We start from the raw sequence: 13,662 nt of genomic DNA on the forward strand, positions 1-13,662 counted from the left end.
CCACCCTGGGGGATCCAGCCCACGACCCGGGGTGTGCCCTGACCGCCTGGTTCCTAGGTCGACGCTCAGCCACTGAGCCGCACTGGCCGGGCGACCGTACACTGTAAGTGGGCGGATCGTATGATCGGTCATTGTACCTCAATGAAGCTGTGAAGGGGGGCAGTGCGAAGGCCCCTACACTTTGGGAAAGGCCCGGAGCCTGGCCCCGGGGACAGGGGTGTCTCTGCAGCCCGGCTCCCCGGCCCCGCCCTGCGCCTCGGGCAGCTCCTCGCCGGCTGGCTCCCCTCGCAGCCAGTTCTGCACCGAACACGAGCCTCTGCCCACCTAGCAGATGGCCGCCGCCGCCCGGATCCGAAGCACAGCGCGCAGCAGGGGACCCGCGGCTTCCCTGGCGCCGTCTTAAGCCGGAGGCCCGCCCGCTCCCGCCCCGCCATGTGCCTTCACGGTTCCACACCCGGAGCGGCAGCGGCAGGACGGCACCGGGCCCGGGGGCTGGCTCAGAAATGGGTCCCCAAGAGGGAGGAAGGGGGGAGGGAAAGAGGGGGAGGAAGGGAGAGGGAGGGGGAAGGGGAGGGGGGAGGGGAGAGGGGGAGGGAGGGGGAAAGGAGGTTTCCAAGGGCTCGGTTGTGGCTTTTCGGTTCCCTAACCCCCTCTCCGCCCGCCCCCCAAGCCGGAGGTGCTGAAAGTGCAGGCCATCCGTCCGTCTGTCCTTCTGTCCGTCCCGAGGGCACCCGGCTCGCAGAGGAAGCCAGGGGCCAGGCGGGGCTCTGGGGTCCTGACCTCGAGGTGCAGCCCCCGGGCCCCGAGGTGGGAAGTTGGGTGACGATGAGAAATGAGAACGTGCAGAACGTGCGTGCGGTCCCAGGGCTGTGCCGGCGGAGGGATCTGCGGGGGGGGGGGGGGGGGGGGGGGCACAGCGCCCCCTGCCGACACCCCAGGACCCCTGCTACCGGGCCCAGCGGCTGAGCCCAAGCAGGAAGCAGGGAGCCTTCCAGCATCTTCCCACGGCTTCTCGGCGTGAGGAAGCTGAGCTCTGAGCAGGAACCTTCCACGGGATTCTAGGGCCTCGGTCACTCCCCCGCCCCCACTTCCCTCCGGTTTCTGGGAGCACTGAGCTCCCACAGCCCAGAGAGACCAGAAGGCTGAGGGCCGGGCCCCGGGGGAAAGGGTGGCAGTCGGGAGCCGCCTGGGAGCCACCGGGAGCCTTGCAAGCTGCCGGCCCAGGCCCCGGAGGCTCGCGCTGCAGCCACGTCCCAGGGCCCAACCTCGGAAGATCCCCCAACCAGCCAGGTCTCCAGCTCCCAGGGCTTTGGGGCCCCAGAGCTGAAGGCCCAGTTCAGGGCGGTGTCCAGACGCCCGGGAGGACTGTGCAGGAGGGTCTCAGTGCCTTCCGGAACCAGTGCGCATGTCCACGTGTGAGTGTGTGCAGGTGTGTGCGAGTGCGCACGGGTGTGTGCGCACGGGTGTGTGTGCAGGTATGTGTGCGCACGTGTGTGTGCAAGCATGACTGCGTGGGCGGGTATGTGCACGAGTGTGTGTGCACGTCCACATACATGTGGGCATGAGTGTGCACGGGCAGGTGTGAGTGTGCATGGGTATGAGTGTGCATGTCCACATGTGTGTGCAGGCAGGTGCGAGTGTGCATGGGTGTGAGTGTGCATGTCCACAGGTGAGCGCGGGTGTGAGTGTGCGTGTCCACAGGTGAGCGCGGGCGGGTGTGAGTGTGCATGGGTGTGAGTGTGTGTCCACAGGTGAGCGCGGGCAGGTGTGAGTGTGCGTGTCCACAGGTGAGCGTGCGTGCGGGGGATGGGGGTCAATCCCTGTGCCTCTCTGTTCTGACAGCTGCACCTGCAGCCGGAGGCCCGTCCCTCCCCCGATGTCCCAGTGCCCGGGAGGGTTGGCACCCGACAAAGCGGGGGAGGGTCCCCTGGGTGGTCCCCCGAGGTGTCCGGCGGGTGGAGGTGCAGACATTGCAAGGAGACCAGTCTTTCTCACTCTTTACTGTGTAAAAATAAACTCGACAATTCATGTTTCAGCAAGAAAAGGAGAGGAAGCAGGGAGACCAGTAGAAATGGTGCGTTTCCCGGTCGCGAGGGGAGGTGGCGGTCCCGGGGTGGCCCCGCGGCGGGGCCAGGGCTGCGAGTCGTATGAAAATGTTCAGCTTTGGTTGGCAAATAATGAAGAAGTGGGGTACACCGATCTCTCCCATATGCTACAGGATGCACACGGCAGCGGCAGCCGGGGGCTTGCTGTGTCGTCAGGGGTCTTGTTTTGGCAAATCAGACGCAGTCGGGAGCGCGAGTACCGGGCTCTCCCCTCCACGCCTGTTCCCCTCCCGAGCTGCACGGGGCCCGCCGACGGCCGCCTCGTTCACACGCCGTGACGCGAGAGGCGGCACCACACGCCACCGCTTCCAGCCACGGCCTGGCCGCCGCGAGGTCACAGGGGATCCCATCCCCTTCCCGCCAACCACACACAACCCTCTTCCTCGAGGCCTCAACTCGGTCCACCCGACACGTCCACTCCGAGCCCCAGGCCTGGCCCGTTCACATCCCGGTCCCCACGCGCCCCCGAGCTCCCCGGGTGACCGCGAGGGGTGGCCGCGAACCTCGCGTCAGCCTCTCTCCCCTCCGCTGCCCACGAGACACCCCCTTGGTCCCAGGCCCCAGGGCTGGTGACAAAGGGATCTTTGCGTCTGAGGAAGGAATGGGGGGGGGGGTCTACAAAAGCAAAGAAGAGAAGCATACAAAACGTGTCTTTCTCCCAACTACGCGCTTTCAGCCCAGCGTGGCGGCGGAGCCTGAAGGTATTGGCCGGGGAAGATAGATTGAGTGGATTTCTGGGTTTGTCCTTTTCTTTCATAAAAATACTCTTGTTTTGGTAATAAACTTTGTCTTCTACAGTAAGAGAAAGAATACCGTGTTATCAAAAGCAAGAAGGCTTACGATTCAAGTGGGATCTCAGGCCCCCACCCCGAGGGAGAGCCTGCGGGCGGCGCTCCCGCCTGGGGCGCGGGGGCCGTGGGACTGGGCGCCCCCACAGTGCGTCTATCTCCGTGTTTATAAAATGGCTTACCTGAGAAAGGCGTGGGTGTCAGTGCGAGGGGCGTCCTTCCGATTACGGAGGAGATGGGAACTAGCGGGTTAGATCTGTGGCTGTGTCAGCCCCTCTCAGGGCGGCCGAGGGCCAAGTGTGAACACAGTGAGGGCGTCGAGGGGCTTGCACAGGCTCCGGGGAGGGGCGGGGAGGGAGCTAAGTGTCAGCTGGGGCCCCTGGCACCGCGGGGGCGTCAGGGGAGGGGCGGGCGGGGGAAGGGTCGGAGGTGGACACAGACGTCGCGTCTGTAGCGTCTGGGATGCTCTGCCCGTCGGGGTGAGGGCAGAGAATGGCTTGTGGTCCTGAACGGACAGCTCCCACCGCGCCCGCTGGGCAGGCGGTCTGGGGTCTGGGGTCTGGGTCCCGGGCCTGGCAGGGGCGGGCGGGGGTGCTGCCCGAGAGCACCGAGCCTGGGCCTGGCCTCGCAGCCGCTCCCGGTGGCCGAGGGGAGGGGCGGTCTGGTCTAGGGGTGCTTCCAAGCTCACGCTCTCCCGGGGGTGCTCTAGGCCTGTTCTCTTCCTACAGGGGACACCGCTCGCTCGGTGTTGGGGAGCGGGGAGGGGGAGAGGCCCGCGGACCTCCCCGCGCCTCCCCCGGCGCCCTCGCTGGCTTCCGCAGCCGTTCTCAGTAGCTACATGGATGGTCACGGGACAATGGGTGGCACTCGGCACAGAACACAGGACTGGAGAAGTCCATGCAGACAGGGAACCACACGGGACTGAGGGAGCCGGGGACGCGCCACCCCGAGGGACATGCAAGCAGAGGAGGCCCCGCAGACCCCCAGGTGCCGAGGCCTACGGCCCGGACGAAGCACAAGGGTCAGAAGCAGCCACTGCTGAGCCGCGGGGCGCAGCCTGGACACGGCCTCTGCACGAGAGCGAGGCATTGTGGGCCGGCAGCAGGCACCGTGCAGACGCCCACGTGGACACGCGCACAGACACCAACACGGACACACAGGTGCACTGGGTTCCGACACAGGACGGGCCTGCCTTAGGGGGACAGGCGCCCCTGGGGGACGGGACGGGGGACCCCTGCCCCCCGGAAGGGAGGTCTGCGGCTGCAGGGGAGCCGGGCAGGGGGCAGGGGTCCAGAAAGACATGCTGGCCATTTGCCGTTTTGAGTCCAGGTGCCCTCGGGGCGTGCGACCCCCCGATGCTGCAAAAGGCAGGGAGCCCCCCCACCCTGGGCACACTCCATCTGAGCACGCTCTCACTTAATGCGCGCGCACAACACACACGCACACAACACACGTGCACACAGCACACACACACGCACGCACACGCCTCCCCGCAGGACTAGAAGGAATGCGCAGGATGGCTTTTCACGGGGAAGAAACGCGGTTGAACAGGGTTGGGTCTCAGCGTCCCCAGCTGGGGACAGTCCCAGCCTGGAGCCCTGCACGGGGGAGTGGGCGGGCCATGTCAGGGCGGGGCCTGGCCATGTCTGCCTCCCCGCCCCCCCAGGACTCGCAGAGCCCTCCCTGGGCCCTGAGCGGGGAGGAGTATGGCTGTGGGTGGCCCTGCATGGCCGGGTCCTAATCAGGGGGTGGGTTTCCCTCTCAGCCGCCCCCTGAAGGCTCTGCTTGTCTATCACCAGAGGCAGAAGGGGGGTGGGGGGAGCACGCCTCTCTCAGGCGGCTGAAAGGGAGGGGGGAGCCCGCCCCCACGATGCCCGAGGCAGGACCCCCCTCCCACCGCCTCTGCCCAGCGCAGCTGGGCCCTCCCAGGGCACTCCTGCCTTCAGCCTCCGAGAGAACTGGCTCCACCCCAGGGTAACCCCGAGACAGGCCCCGCCGTCAGCAAACGCTGAGCCACATTCACGCCATCGAGAGGGAGGCAGCGCGGACAGGCTCCGCAAAGACAAATGAGACGACGCGGAGCCGCGGCCCATGGCTTCCGGGCGCCACGAAGGAGGAAATGAAACACCTCGTTCTGAAAGAAGAGCCTCCCTGGAGACTCGCACTCATCGACGCAGGCACAGGCGCTCGCGCACACACACACACACACACACACACACACACGCACACGCACACGCACACGCACACGCACACGCAGCCTCTCACCTCCTGCATGGCTCAGAGTGTCGCCTGCGTCACCGGCCTGGGGCCTCCTGGGGAACGGGCGTCCTCGGGAAGGGAAGCCGGGCTGCGAAACGCGGCGGTGTGTGCGCGCGTGACGTGTGTGTGCATGCGTGTGCGTGCGTGTGCGTGAGTGTGTGCGTGTGCACACGCGAGGGCAATGGCCTGGAGTCATTCCTGGGGAGGGAGACAGGACAGTCGTCGCGGCACAAGCAGAGGAGGGGCGGGCGGGCGGGCGGGGCTTCAGTTGACCTGGCGGCAGGCCTCGAATGTCCACTTGGTGGCGCCCCCGAAGATCTCGATGTGGGGCTCGGCCCAGGCGATGACGTTGCCGGCGAGGGCCTTGGAGCTGCAGGTGGCCAGGTTGTACACCTCGCCCGGGGTCAGCTTGCGGTCCCAGATGTTGAAGTGCGCCAGCTCGCCCACGAACGCCTGGGTGGCATCAAACCCGCCGCCCAGCGTGTCCTTCGGAGAAACGCAGAGGGTGAGGGTGGGGGTGGTGGGGGCGGGGGCCGGGCCTCCCCGCCTGGGGCTCTCACGGTCCCCTGTCCGGTCTCTGGGTCTTCACGCTGTCCCCCACAGGGAGCCCGGGAAAGGGGCGCTGTTTGGGCAGGGGTCAGCGGGCAGCCATGAGCCGGGTCTCGGCCGCACCCGCCCATCCCCCACTTCTAGTCCAGGGACTTGGGGGCCACTTTGCCGGCCCCATCGCCAACGGGCACAGGCTCTGGGGGCAGGAAGGCCTGGCTCTGCTGTCGCCACTGCCCTCCAGGCGCCGATGGCGACACACCCTCCCAGGGCGGAGCAGGAGTGGCCGCCCCAGCCAGGCTGAGACCCACGCCCACTCAGTCAGCGCCCCCCAAACTGCTGCATAACTCACCTCCCTCTGCAGCTCGCCTCTTCCTCCCCCCTCCCCCCTCTCCCCTGCCTGGCCTGTGGATCTGGGCGCCCCGTGCTGCCCCGGCCAGTACCTGCTCCTGGCCCAGCACCAGCACGCCTTGGGGCTTGATGGGGTGATAGGGCGCCAGGTTCTCGCCGTTGCCGCCCTGGGTGCCGTCCTGGTAGGCCTCCCAGACCCCGTCCCGGGTGGTCCAGGTCACGCAGATGTGGTGCCACTTCCCGTCGTTGATGACGAAGGGCAGCTTGGCCACCTGGGACGGAGAAGGGCGCGCGTGACACACGGGCTCAGGTGAGTCCTGCGGCGGCTCCCGTCGCACTTGAGGGCGGATCACAGGACCACGGCCGCTCTGCCACCTGCCGCCCGTGCGTGGGGGGGTCGAGGCGCGGCAGAGGGGCTGTGACCCATCGGGGCCCAAGGTCCATCTGAATCACAACCTCCTCACTCCCCCCCGCCCCCCCCCCCCGGCCGAGCCGACACAACAAGCCCTGAGGGAGAGCCCCCCGCATCGCTTCCTGGGCCTCGCCTCCCGCCCCCATTGCTCCACTCGCCGCCAGCCCTCCGCTCGGCACCGCCCGGCCTGGCAGAGTGTCTGAGACGCCAGGGCAGAGGGCAGCCGCCTGTGCAGCTCGGGCCGGAGTTTCAGGCACCCGCGGGGTGGGTGGTGCCGCACACCCAAGGGGAAATGGGACCCATAAAGGCACGGCCCCGAGGGCTGAGCACCCCATTTCCAGCCTGGGTTTCAGACAGTTGCCACCAACACGGCAGAGAGGCTGGGGCGTGTGACCGCTGGCAGCTGACCCGCGGCTACGGAGGCCGAGGTGGGGAGGCTCCCGGAGGGACAGGCTGCCCTCCACGGGGTCGGGGCTAAGCAGATGGGTGTGGACTCAGGAGGAATTTCTAGGGGCACCCCCCCCCCAGAGCCTCGATGCTCCCCGAAGCAGGGAGGAGTCAGGGATTGGTCTGTGGGAAGGAGGGCCCCCCGTCTCCTTCGCTATCTGTCTGGGGAGGTTCCAGCTTCATCCCGTTCGTGGAGCCGGGCACCTGGTCTGTGTGCGTGTGCGTGTGTGTGCGTGTGTGTGTGTGTGCGTGTGCGTGTGCGTGCGTGTGTTAATCCTCACCCAGGGATGTTTTTCCATTGATATCTTTTAGAGAGGGTGGACGGGAGAAGGAGAGACAGGGAGAGACATCGATGTGAGAGAGACACATCGATTGGTTGCCTCCCGCATGCACCCCAACCAGGGCCAGGGAACCTGCAACCAAGGCATGTGCCCTTGACCGGAATCGAACCCAGGACCCTTCCGTCCGCAGGCCGACACTCTATCCCTGAGCCACACCGGCCAGGGCTTCCTGGTCTTTCCCTGCCCTCCCTCAGCCCTGCCTGGCAGGCCCGCCCCTCCCTCAGCCCTGCCTGGCAGGCCCTCCTTTCCCTCAGCCCTGCCTGGCAGGCCCGCCCCCGGGGCCAGAGCAGCACCTGGGGCCGAGCCGCCCCTGCCTCTGACGGCCCTGCGGCCGCGCCTGCGCCCACAGCCCCGGCCCACCTTGTCGTTGATGAGGATCTCCATGGGGTTGCTGCCCCACTCGATGAGGACCAGCTCGTTGGCCTGGCCGGGCACGGCGTAGGAGAAGGGTGTGCCCACGCCGGGCGCGGCGCTGGACTTGAGCCACATGCACACGGTGAAGGCGTACATCTCGGGCAGGCTCCTCTTCACCTTGGCGTACATGTAGTTGGTCCGCAGCGGGAACGTGAGCTGGAACTTGTCCCCGGGGCGGCTGTCCTTCTGGCCTGGGGAGGACGGACACAGTCCTGACGCCTGCACCCCGGGGAGCGCTGGAGGGAGGCCTGTCTCAGAGCGCGGGGCCTGAGCAGGGGAGCTGGCCCAGGTCCCAGCCCCGGGGCGGCTGGGGTGGGGGAGCCTGTACCTGGGCTGCGGGGGCCTGGGGAGGGGGTGGCCCTCCAAGGTGTGGCCCCGAGGAAAGAGGCCAGCAGCCCCTCCGGGCCCGACCTGAATGCAGGCTGCTGGCTGCTGACGAGCTCAGAAACGCGCTTCTCTCCTGGGTCCCCACCGAGCCGGCCCGGCCTGGCGCCCGGCACACGCCCTCCAGGCGGCACGCTGCTGCTCCTGGTCACTCCTCCCTCGACCAGCCCACTAGCCCCGAGGACCACTCGCTCCCAGGCCACCCCAGCCGCTGCCTAGAGCCCCGAGAGGGCAGAGCAGCGGGGAGCTGGGGCCCTGCAGCCAGGGGCCGCCGAGGCGACTGCGTGGAGGCTGTCACCCTCGCCCACTCGCGGGTGAGCTTCCCGTGTCTCCTGGAAACTCAGGCTCCCGGCCCCAGCCGCCCCTCACACTCGGCCACCAGCTCCCGCCTGTCGGGATGTCTCCAGGGAACGTGCCTGCCCCCTCCCCACCCACGCAGCAAGGTGGCTGCGGCCTGTGCGCCGTGTGCCTGACATGCCCACCAGCAGCGGGCAGGGGCGCCGGCCCGGGGCCGGAACACACAGGCCCACCGGCCGGAGTGTGCCCCAGGCCTGGGGGAGCCCAGCACTGAGCCGGCCCAGGCCAGGGATTGTTTCTAGAAGGCGGCCTGCTGGGCCAGCTCCTGGCAGCCCTCTGAGCCAGGTGCCAGGGAACAGGGCAGGCCTGGCTCCTGGGTGCTGCCCACACGGTCTCAGGCCCAGTCGCCTGCCCTGGGGGCCTCTCTGGGGGTGGGGTGGGGTGGGGGATTGTTTTCATGCCCCCACCCTCCCCTCCTCCCCCTCCCCCACCCCTCCCGAGCTGTTTTTCAGTTATGTAAGGTGCCTTAAGATGGCACTGTTTAAATCCATCCGCACACTTTGCAGTCTGAGAAGGGTCACGTGGTTCTGCTCTGAGCCCAGCCCCCCCCCTCCCCTTTACAACCTTGTTTGATTTCTGCGACTTCAAGGCTAAGCTGCCAAGCTCATCCGTGTGCCCCGCGGTGCCATGGGGCCCCTTGGAGTTGGGGACCGGGGAACGGCAGGGGATGCAAGATGCCAGGCTTTGGGTCACTCCACAGGGAAGATCAAACGGGGGGGGGTCCCCCAGGAAAGGGGAGGGGCAGGAGGGCTGGGAGGAGACCTGTTCGCGTCTGTGGTGACCCGTAAGACCAGGTCCAGCCGGAGCAGCAGGGATGCCCCCCCTCACCCCCCCAGCCAGGGTTCCTTCCCGGGAGGGCCTGGCTGACCAGGCCACAGGGGGAAGTTACTGAAGATTCAACAAACCAGGCTCAGGAAGATCCTGCCAGTGTGTGTGAGTGTGTGTGTGAGTGTGAGTGTGTGTGTGTGTGTGTGTGTGCAGGGGGGCACGAGGCCCCAGGCAATCCCTTCCCCTCTCTGTTTCCCTTCCACAGGCCTAGCCAGAGCTCAGGGCCCCCGCCCCCTCCCCGGAACACCCCCCTGGGTGCCCCAAACCCTGTGCAGGATTCGGGGAGGCACTGGGAGGCGGGGAGCCAGGGGGCAGCTACCTTTCTCCAGCTCGCTGATGCGCTGGTGCAGCGAGGTCAGGGCGCTCTCGATCTTGGCCCTCTCCTCCGTGTCGTTCTTGGGGCCGCCCTTGCCCTCCTCCAGCGAGTTCACCCTGGACAGCACCTGCCTCTCCAGGTCGTCGATCTTGCTCTGCAGCAGGTCCTTGAGGCTGTTGGTCTGGCTGGAGGAGTTGAGCCGGCTGTACTGCTGCGGGGCGAGGGGGCCACAGGTTACAGCGGGGACCGGCCGGGAGCCTCCAGCGCGGTCCCCTCGGGGCGACTGCGGGGGCGGCCTGGCGGGGAGCTCGGGCGAGTGGCCAGGCGCGGGGCCTCGCGAGCTCCGGGCGGCCCAGCCCGGGCAGCAGCGCCGCGCCAGGCGGGGGCGGGGGGGTCCGGCCGGGTCGGGAGCGGGGTGGGCGAGGGCAGAGGGGCGCGCGCGCCGGAGGGGGAACCGTGGCGCGCGCGGACCTCGAGGTTCTCCAGGCGGGTTTTGAGCGACTGCAAAGTTTGCCCGAGTTGGCTGAGCGTCTCGGCGGCCTGCGTGGTCCGGGACGGGTCGCCCAGCGTGTGCTTGCCCGCCGCGGGCTGCTTGCGGCCGCCGCCCGGCCGGGCCTCGCCGGCGCCGGCGTCCAGGGTGCTCTGGCTCTCGCAGCGGCCCAGCTTGGCCGTCAGCTCGCGGATGGTCTCCTTCTGGCTGAGGATGGTTTCCTTCTGCTGCAGCACGGTCTCGCGGAGCTGCAGCACGCTGCCCCGCAGCTCCTCCGCGCCGCCCGCCGCCACGGCCGCGCCGCACATGTCGGCGTCCGCGGGCACCGAGGTGCAGATGAAGCGCGTGGGCCCGAAGTCCTGGGCCGCGCCGCCCAGCAGGCAGAGGGCGAGCAGCGCACAGGTGCGCGCGGCGCGGGCGGCCGGCATGGCTGCGGCGCGGGCCCGGCGCGGGCGGCTCGGCTCTCGGCTCGGTCGGCGGCTGGGGCTCCGCGGCGGCCGCGCTCTGCGCTCCGGCTCCGGCTCCTCCGCACCGAGGCGCTGTCCGGCCCCCACTGCCGCCTGCGCTGCGGAGCCCGCGCCTTTTATGCCGCCGCGGGAGGGGCCGCGCGCCGCCGACGTCAGCGGGGGAGGAATTCCGCTTTAATTGCGCCCCGGCCCCGGAGCTGCGGGGGTCGCCGCCACGCACGGGGGGCCGCCTGCTCCAGGGCCCCTCCCCGCCCCCCCGCCCCCGGCCCGCCCCCGCCCGGCCCGCGCCGCTTCCCCGAAAGCTCAGAGAGCCGGGGGGAGGGGGGGACCAGGCCCCGGACTCCAGGAGGCCACCTGCGTGATGCCTCCGACCTCCCACGGGGCTGGGGCGGGGAGGCCACCGCGGGCCCCGAGACAGGTTTCTGTTCTACTCGCTCGGCCGCCCGAGCACCTGCGGGGCTGGGGCCGGGGGCGTGGGGGCCGGTCCCCGGGGACTCAGGCGGTGGGCACCGCGTGCCCGGTGGGGGCACGGCCGAGCGGAGCCTCGCTGCGCTGCCGAGTCCAGAGAGGGGGGCGCGGGCCGCTCCCCGTTCCTTAGATGTCCGATCGGTGACAAACTGCTCGCTCCCCGCGCACTCCGCCCCCCGCCCCCCGCCCCGCCGGCTCCGGACGCTGGGAGGCCCGCGACGTCTCCGGAGAGGACCGCCCCCACCTGTGCCGGGCGGGCGGGGACTTCTCGGCGGCGGCCCCGGCGGACCGAGCCTTTCCGGCCAGCGGAGCCGCTCGATTCCGATTCCGGGCAGCGGCGCCTCCGGGCTGACGCTCCCCGCGGCCCCAGGGGAGGCGGGACCGCGCTGCTTCCGAGAGGCCCGCTCCGCGCCCACGGGCCTGCCCGGCTCTGCGCTCCCGTGTGTGCCCGCGGGTGCGTATCGGGCTTCCTGGCCCCCCCGCTCGCACCCCGATCACCCCGCTTCTCGTCCCACGGTCTTCGGGGAAGGGTCCCGGGCCTGGGGAGCGGGGGACCTCACAGCTGCGGAGCTCCGCACGACGGCCACGGTCACCCCTACTCACCCCACCCCCCTCCGCACACATTCCCGCCTTTTCTGCAGGGCTCGACTGTGATACCTCTCGGGTTCCGGCGCCGGTTCCGAACCGCCGGCCCCCAGGGCGGCCAGAGCCCCTTCCGAGCGCCCACTACACAGAGGACACTGAGGCGCCGAGACTCCTGAGGCCCTAACCCTAAACCGGAGAGAGCCCCAGCCCAGCAGCCCCTCGGACACCCCGACACTCACACCCCCAGCCCCTCCTTCCGTGGCCTCCGAGGGATCCCGCAGCTCCGCGGCGCCGGGCGCAGGTGGAGAAGGAGGAGGCGTCATGGAGACAGCAGGGGTCCGCGCTCTCTCCTCCCATCCCCGCTCTGGGGGCGCCCGCCACCTGCGCCCCTTCGTCTCTTCCCCGTCTCAGCCCGGAGCCCACCCCGCGCTGGGGCTGCCCCTGGCGCGGCTCCTGCCTGTCCCGCGCGCCCTGCGGCCTCTGCTTCCCAGCCAGAGGGGCCCTGGGCCCGGGCACCGGCGTCCACCCCCCGCGGCCCGGCTTGCCCACCGGGAGCAGCGGCGACTGGGCGAGCGCGCCCCAGGCGGTGCCACGGCTTCGGTCTCCAACTCCCAACCAGAGACACACCGGGGTCCTCTCCACGCCCCGGTCGGTCGGTTGGTCGGTCGGAGGCCCTTCCCCAGGCCCTGGGGCGAGGCTGTCGCCGGCAGAGAGGGAGGGCGAGAGGCAGACAGCTCGCGGGCGCGGAGAGGAGCCCGGTGTGGCCCGGGCAGGCTGCGTGGACGAAGCGGGACCCCTCTCAGGAGCCTCGCGTCCTGAGCGGCGGGGGTGCCGCGCGCACGGCGGGACCCGCTTTTACTCGCAGGAGAGGGGCCTGGGAGCGGGGCCAGGCGGGGAGGAGGGGCCTGGGGTCGTGTCCAGGGTGGCGGGGTCCCTGGGAGGGAGGAGTTGAGCCCAGAGGGGAGGAGACAGCGGCCCAGGGCCCTGGGCCCGGCCCCTTCGGCCCAGCGACCGACCTCCCCGCCAGGAGGCGCTGTGGGGAGGGTCGGACCCGTCCTGGTACCGGGGCTCAGGGCCCTGCGGGCGGGCGGAGGCTCATCCTGGTGTTTGCGGGTCCTCCTCTCCCTTCTCCGTGTTGGGGGGGGAGGGCCTGGGAGAAGAACGAACAAAACCTTCAGGGGAGGAACGCGCTGGCCAGCCTCCTGGTCAGAAGGTCCGGGTGCAGGGGCAGCCTCGTTTGTGGGCTTGGGTGGCCCAGCCTGGCCCGGTCCACGCCTCGGAACCGCGGGGGGGTGGGGGGTGGGGTGTTGTCTGTGAATGCGGGCCTGGGCACCTCGCGGGGACCTGGTATCCCCACCCCCGGGCACAGTCGGTGTAAGCAGCCCCCAAAGCAGAGGTCGGGTGCCGTGTGATAAAGTAACCAGGAGCCATGCGTTCTGGGCATGTAGCCCTTTCTTCTTAGTAGAGTTCACGTCTTTCTCAGTTTGTATAATTTACATTTTAATGAGGCTGTGCTAGCGATCAGCTTTGAAATTCCTGAAAATGTAGCCGTCGCCGCAGCCGGCTCAGCAACCAGGACCAGGGAATCCAGGGCCTCCTGGCTCTGTGGTGCCCGGGCCCTGCAGCTCCAGGGCTGAGGCGGAGGCCGGAGCGGCCTGGAGCGTCCACCTGAGCAGGAAATCTCCTCAGGCTGCGGGCGCGGCTGGTGGGTGGGCGGGCGCCGGCCGCTGGGTCCTTGCACATCGGTCATGTCTGCCAGGCGCAGGGAGAGGCCGTGCAATAGGGACGAGCGAGTCCAGAGGTGCCTGGGATGAAGATGGTGTTTACCGGCCAGGGCTCCACTGTCCCAGGGCTGCGCTGCTGCCCTCACCCCGCCGGCGGGAAGAGCGCGGGCGCCTTGCCTCCCAAGGGAGCCGCCGCCACAGGGAAGCCTGGTGGACAGAGACGCTGGGTGCTGGGGAAGTGCTTGGGGGGGGGGGGGAGAGGCTGACACCAGGGCCCCTGGGGGCTGCCAGTGCACCAGGGAGCAGGCGAACCAGCTCCTTCGAACCCGCGTCTGACAGGTGTTCCCCACACCTGCGCTCCCTGATCGTGCGGGGAACCT

The 13,662-nt window shown here is 69.4% G+C and overlaps 1 protein-coding gene across 3 annotated transcripts; it reads right to left on the reverse strand.

Annotated features, from left to right (window-relative positions):
- Positions 1–1,982: 1,982 nt before the first annotated feature.
- On the reverse strand, positions 1,983–10,608 carry NPTX1 (neuronal pentraxin 1). Of its 3 annotated transcripts, XR_009449404.1 has the most exons (6): positions 10,020–10,608; positions 9,552–9,759; positions 7,610–7,854; positions 6,142–6,321; positions 3,076–5,638; positions 1,983–2,897 (listed from the first exon to the last, which is right to left on the reverse strand). XR_009449404.1 is itself a non-coding variant. In XM_059671473.1 (5 exons), the coding sequence occupies exons 1-5, from the start codon at positions 10,464–10,466 to the stop codon at positions 5,417–5,419; spliced, it is 1,299 nt and encodes a 432-aa protein (XP_059527456.1). In that variant the 5' UTR covers positions 10,467–10,608; the 3' UTR covers positions 1,983–5,416. The 3 variants fall into 3 exon arrangements, 2 of the variants coding, with proteins under 2 accessions (XP_059527456.1, XP_059527455.1); XM_059671473.1 differs by having other exon boundaries at positions 1,983–5,638; positions 9,552–9,756; XM_059671472.1 differs by having other exon boundaries at positions 1,983–5,638.
- Positions 10,609–13,662: the final 3,054 nt, after the last annotated feature.

The sequence above is a fragment of the Myotis daubentonii genome, chromosome 16 (assembly GCF_963259705.1).
Source record: "Myotis daubentonii chromosome 16, mMyoDau2.1, whole genome shotgun sequence".
In the NCBI taxonomy this organism is placed as follows: Eukaryota; Metazoa; Chordata; class Mammalia; order Chiroptera; family Vespertilionidae; genus Myotis; species Myotis daubentonii.

Coding starts and splice junctions, on each gene's coding strand:
- NPTX1 (XM_059671472.1), bottom strand. CDS start 10,466: ATGCCGGCCGCCCGCGCCGCGCGCACCTGTGCGCTGCTCGCCCTCTGC. Junction 9,760..10,019: donor CCCGCCTGGAGAACCTCGAG/GTCCGCGCGCGC, acceptor CTCGCCCCGCAG/CAGTACAGCCGGCTCAACTC. Junction 5,639..6,141: donor TGGTGCTGGGCCAGGAGCAG/GTACTGGCCGGG, acceptor GTTTCTCCGAAG/GACACGCTGGGCGGCGGGTT.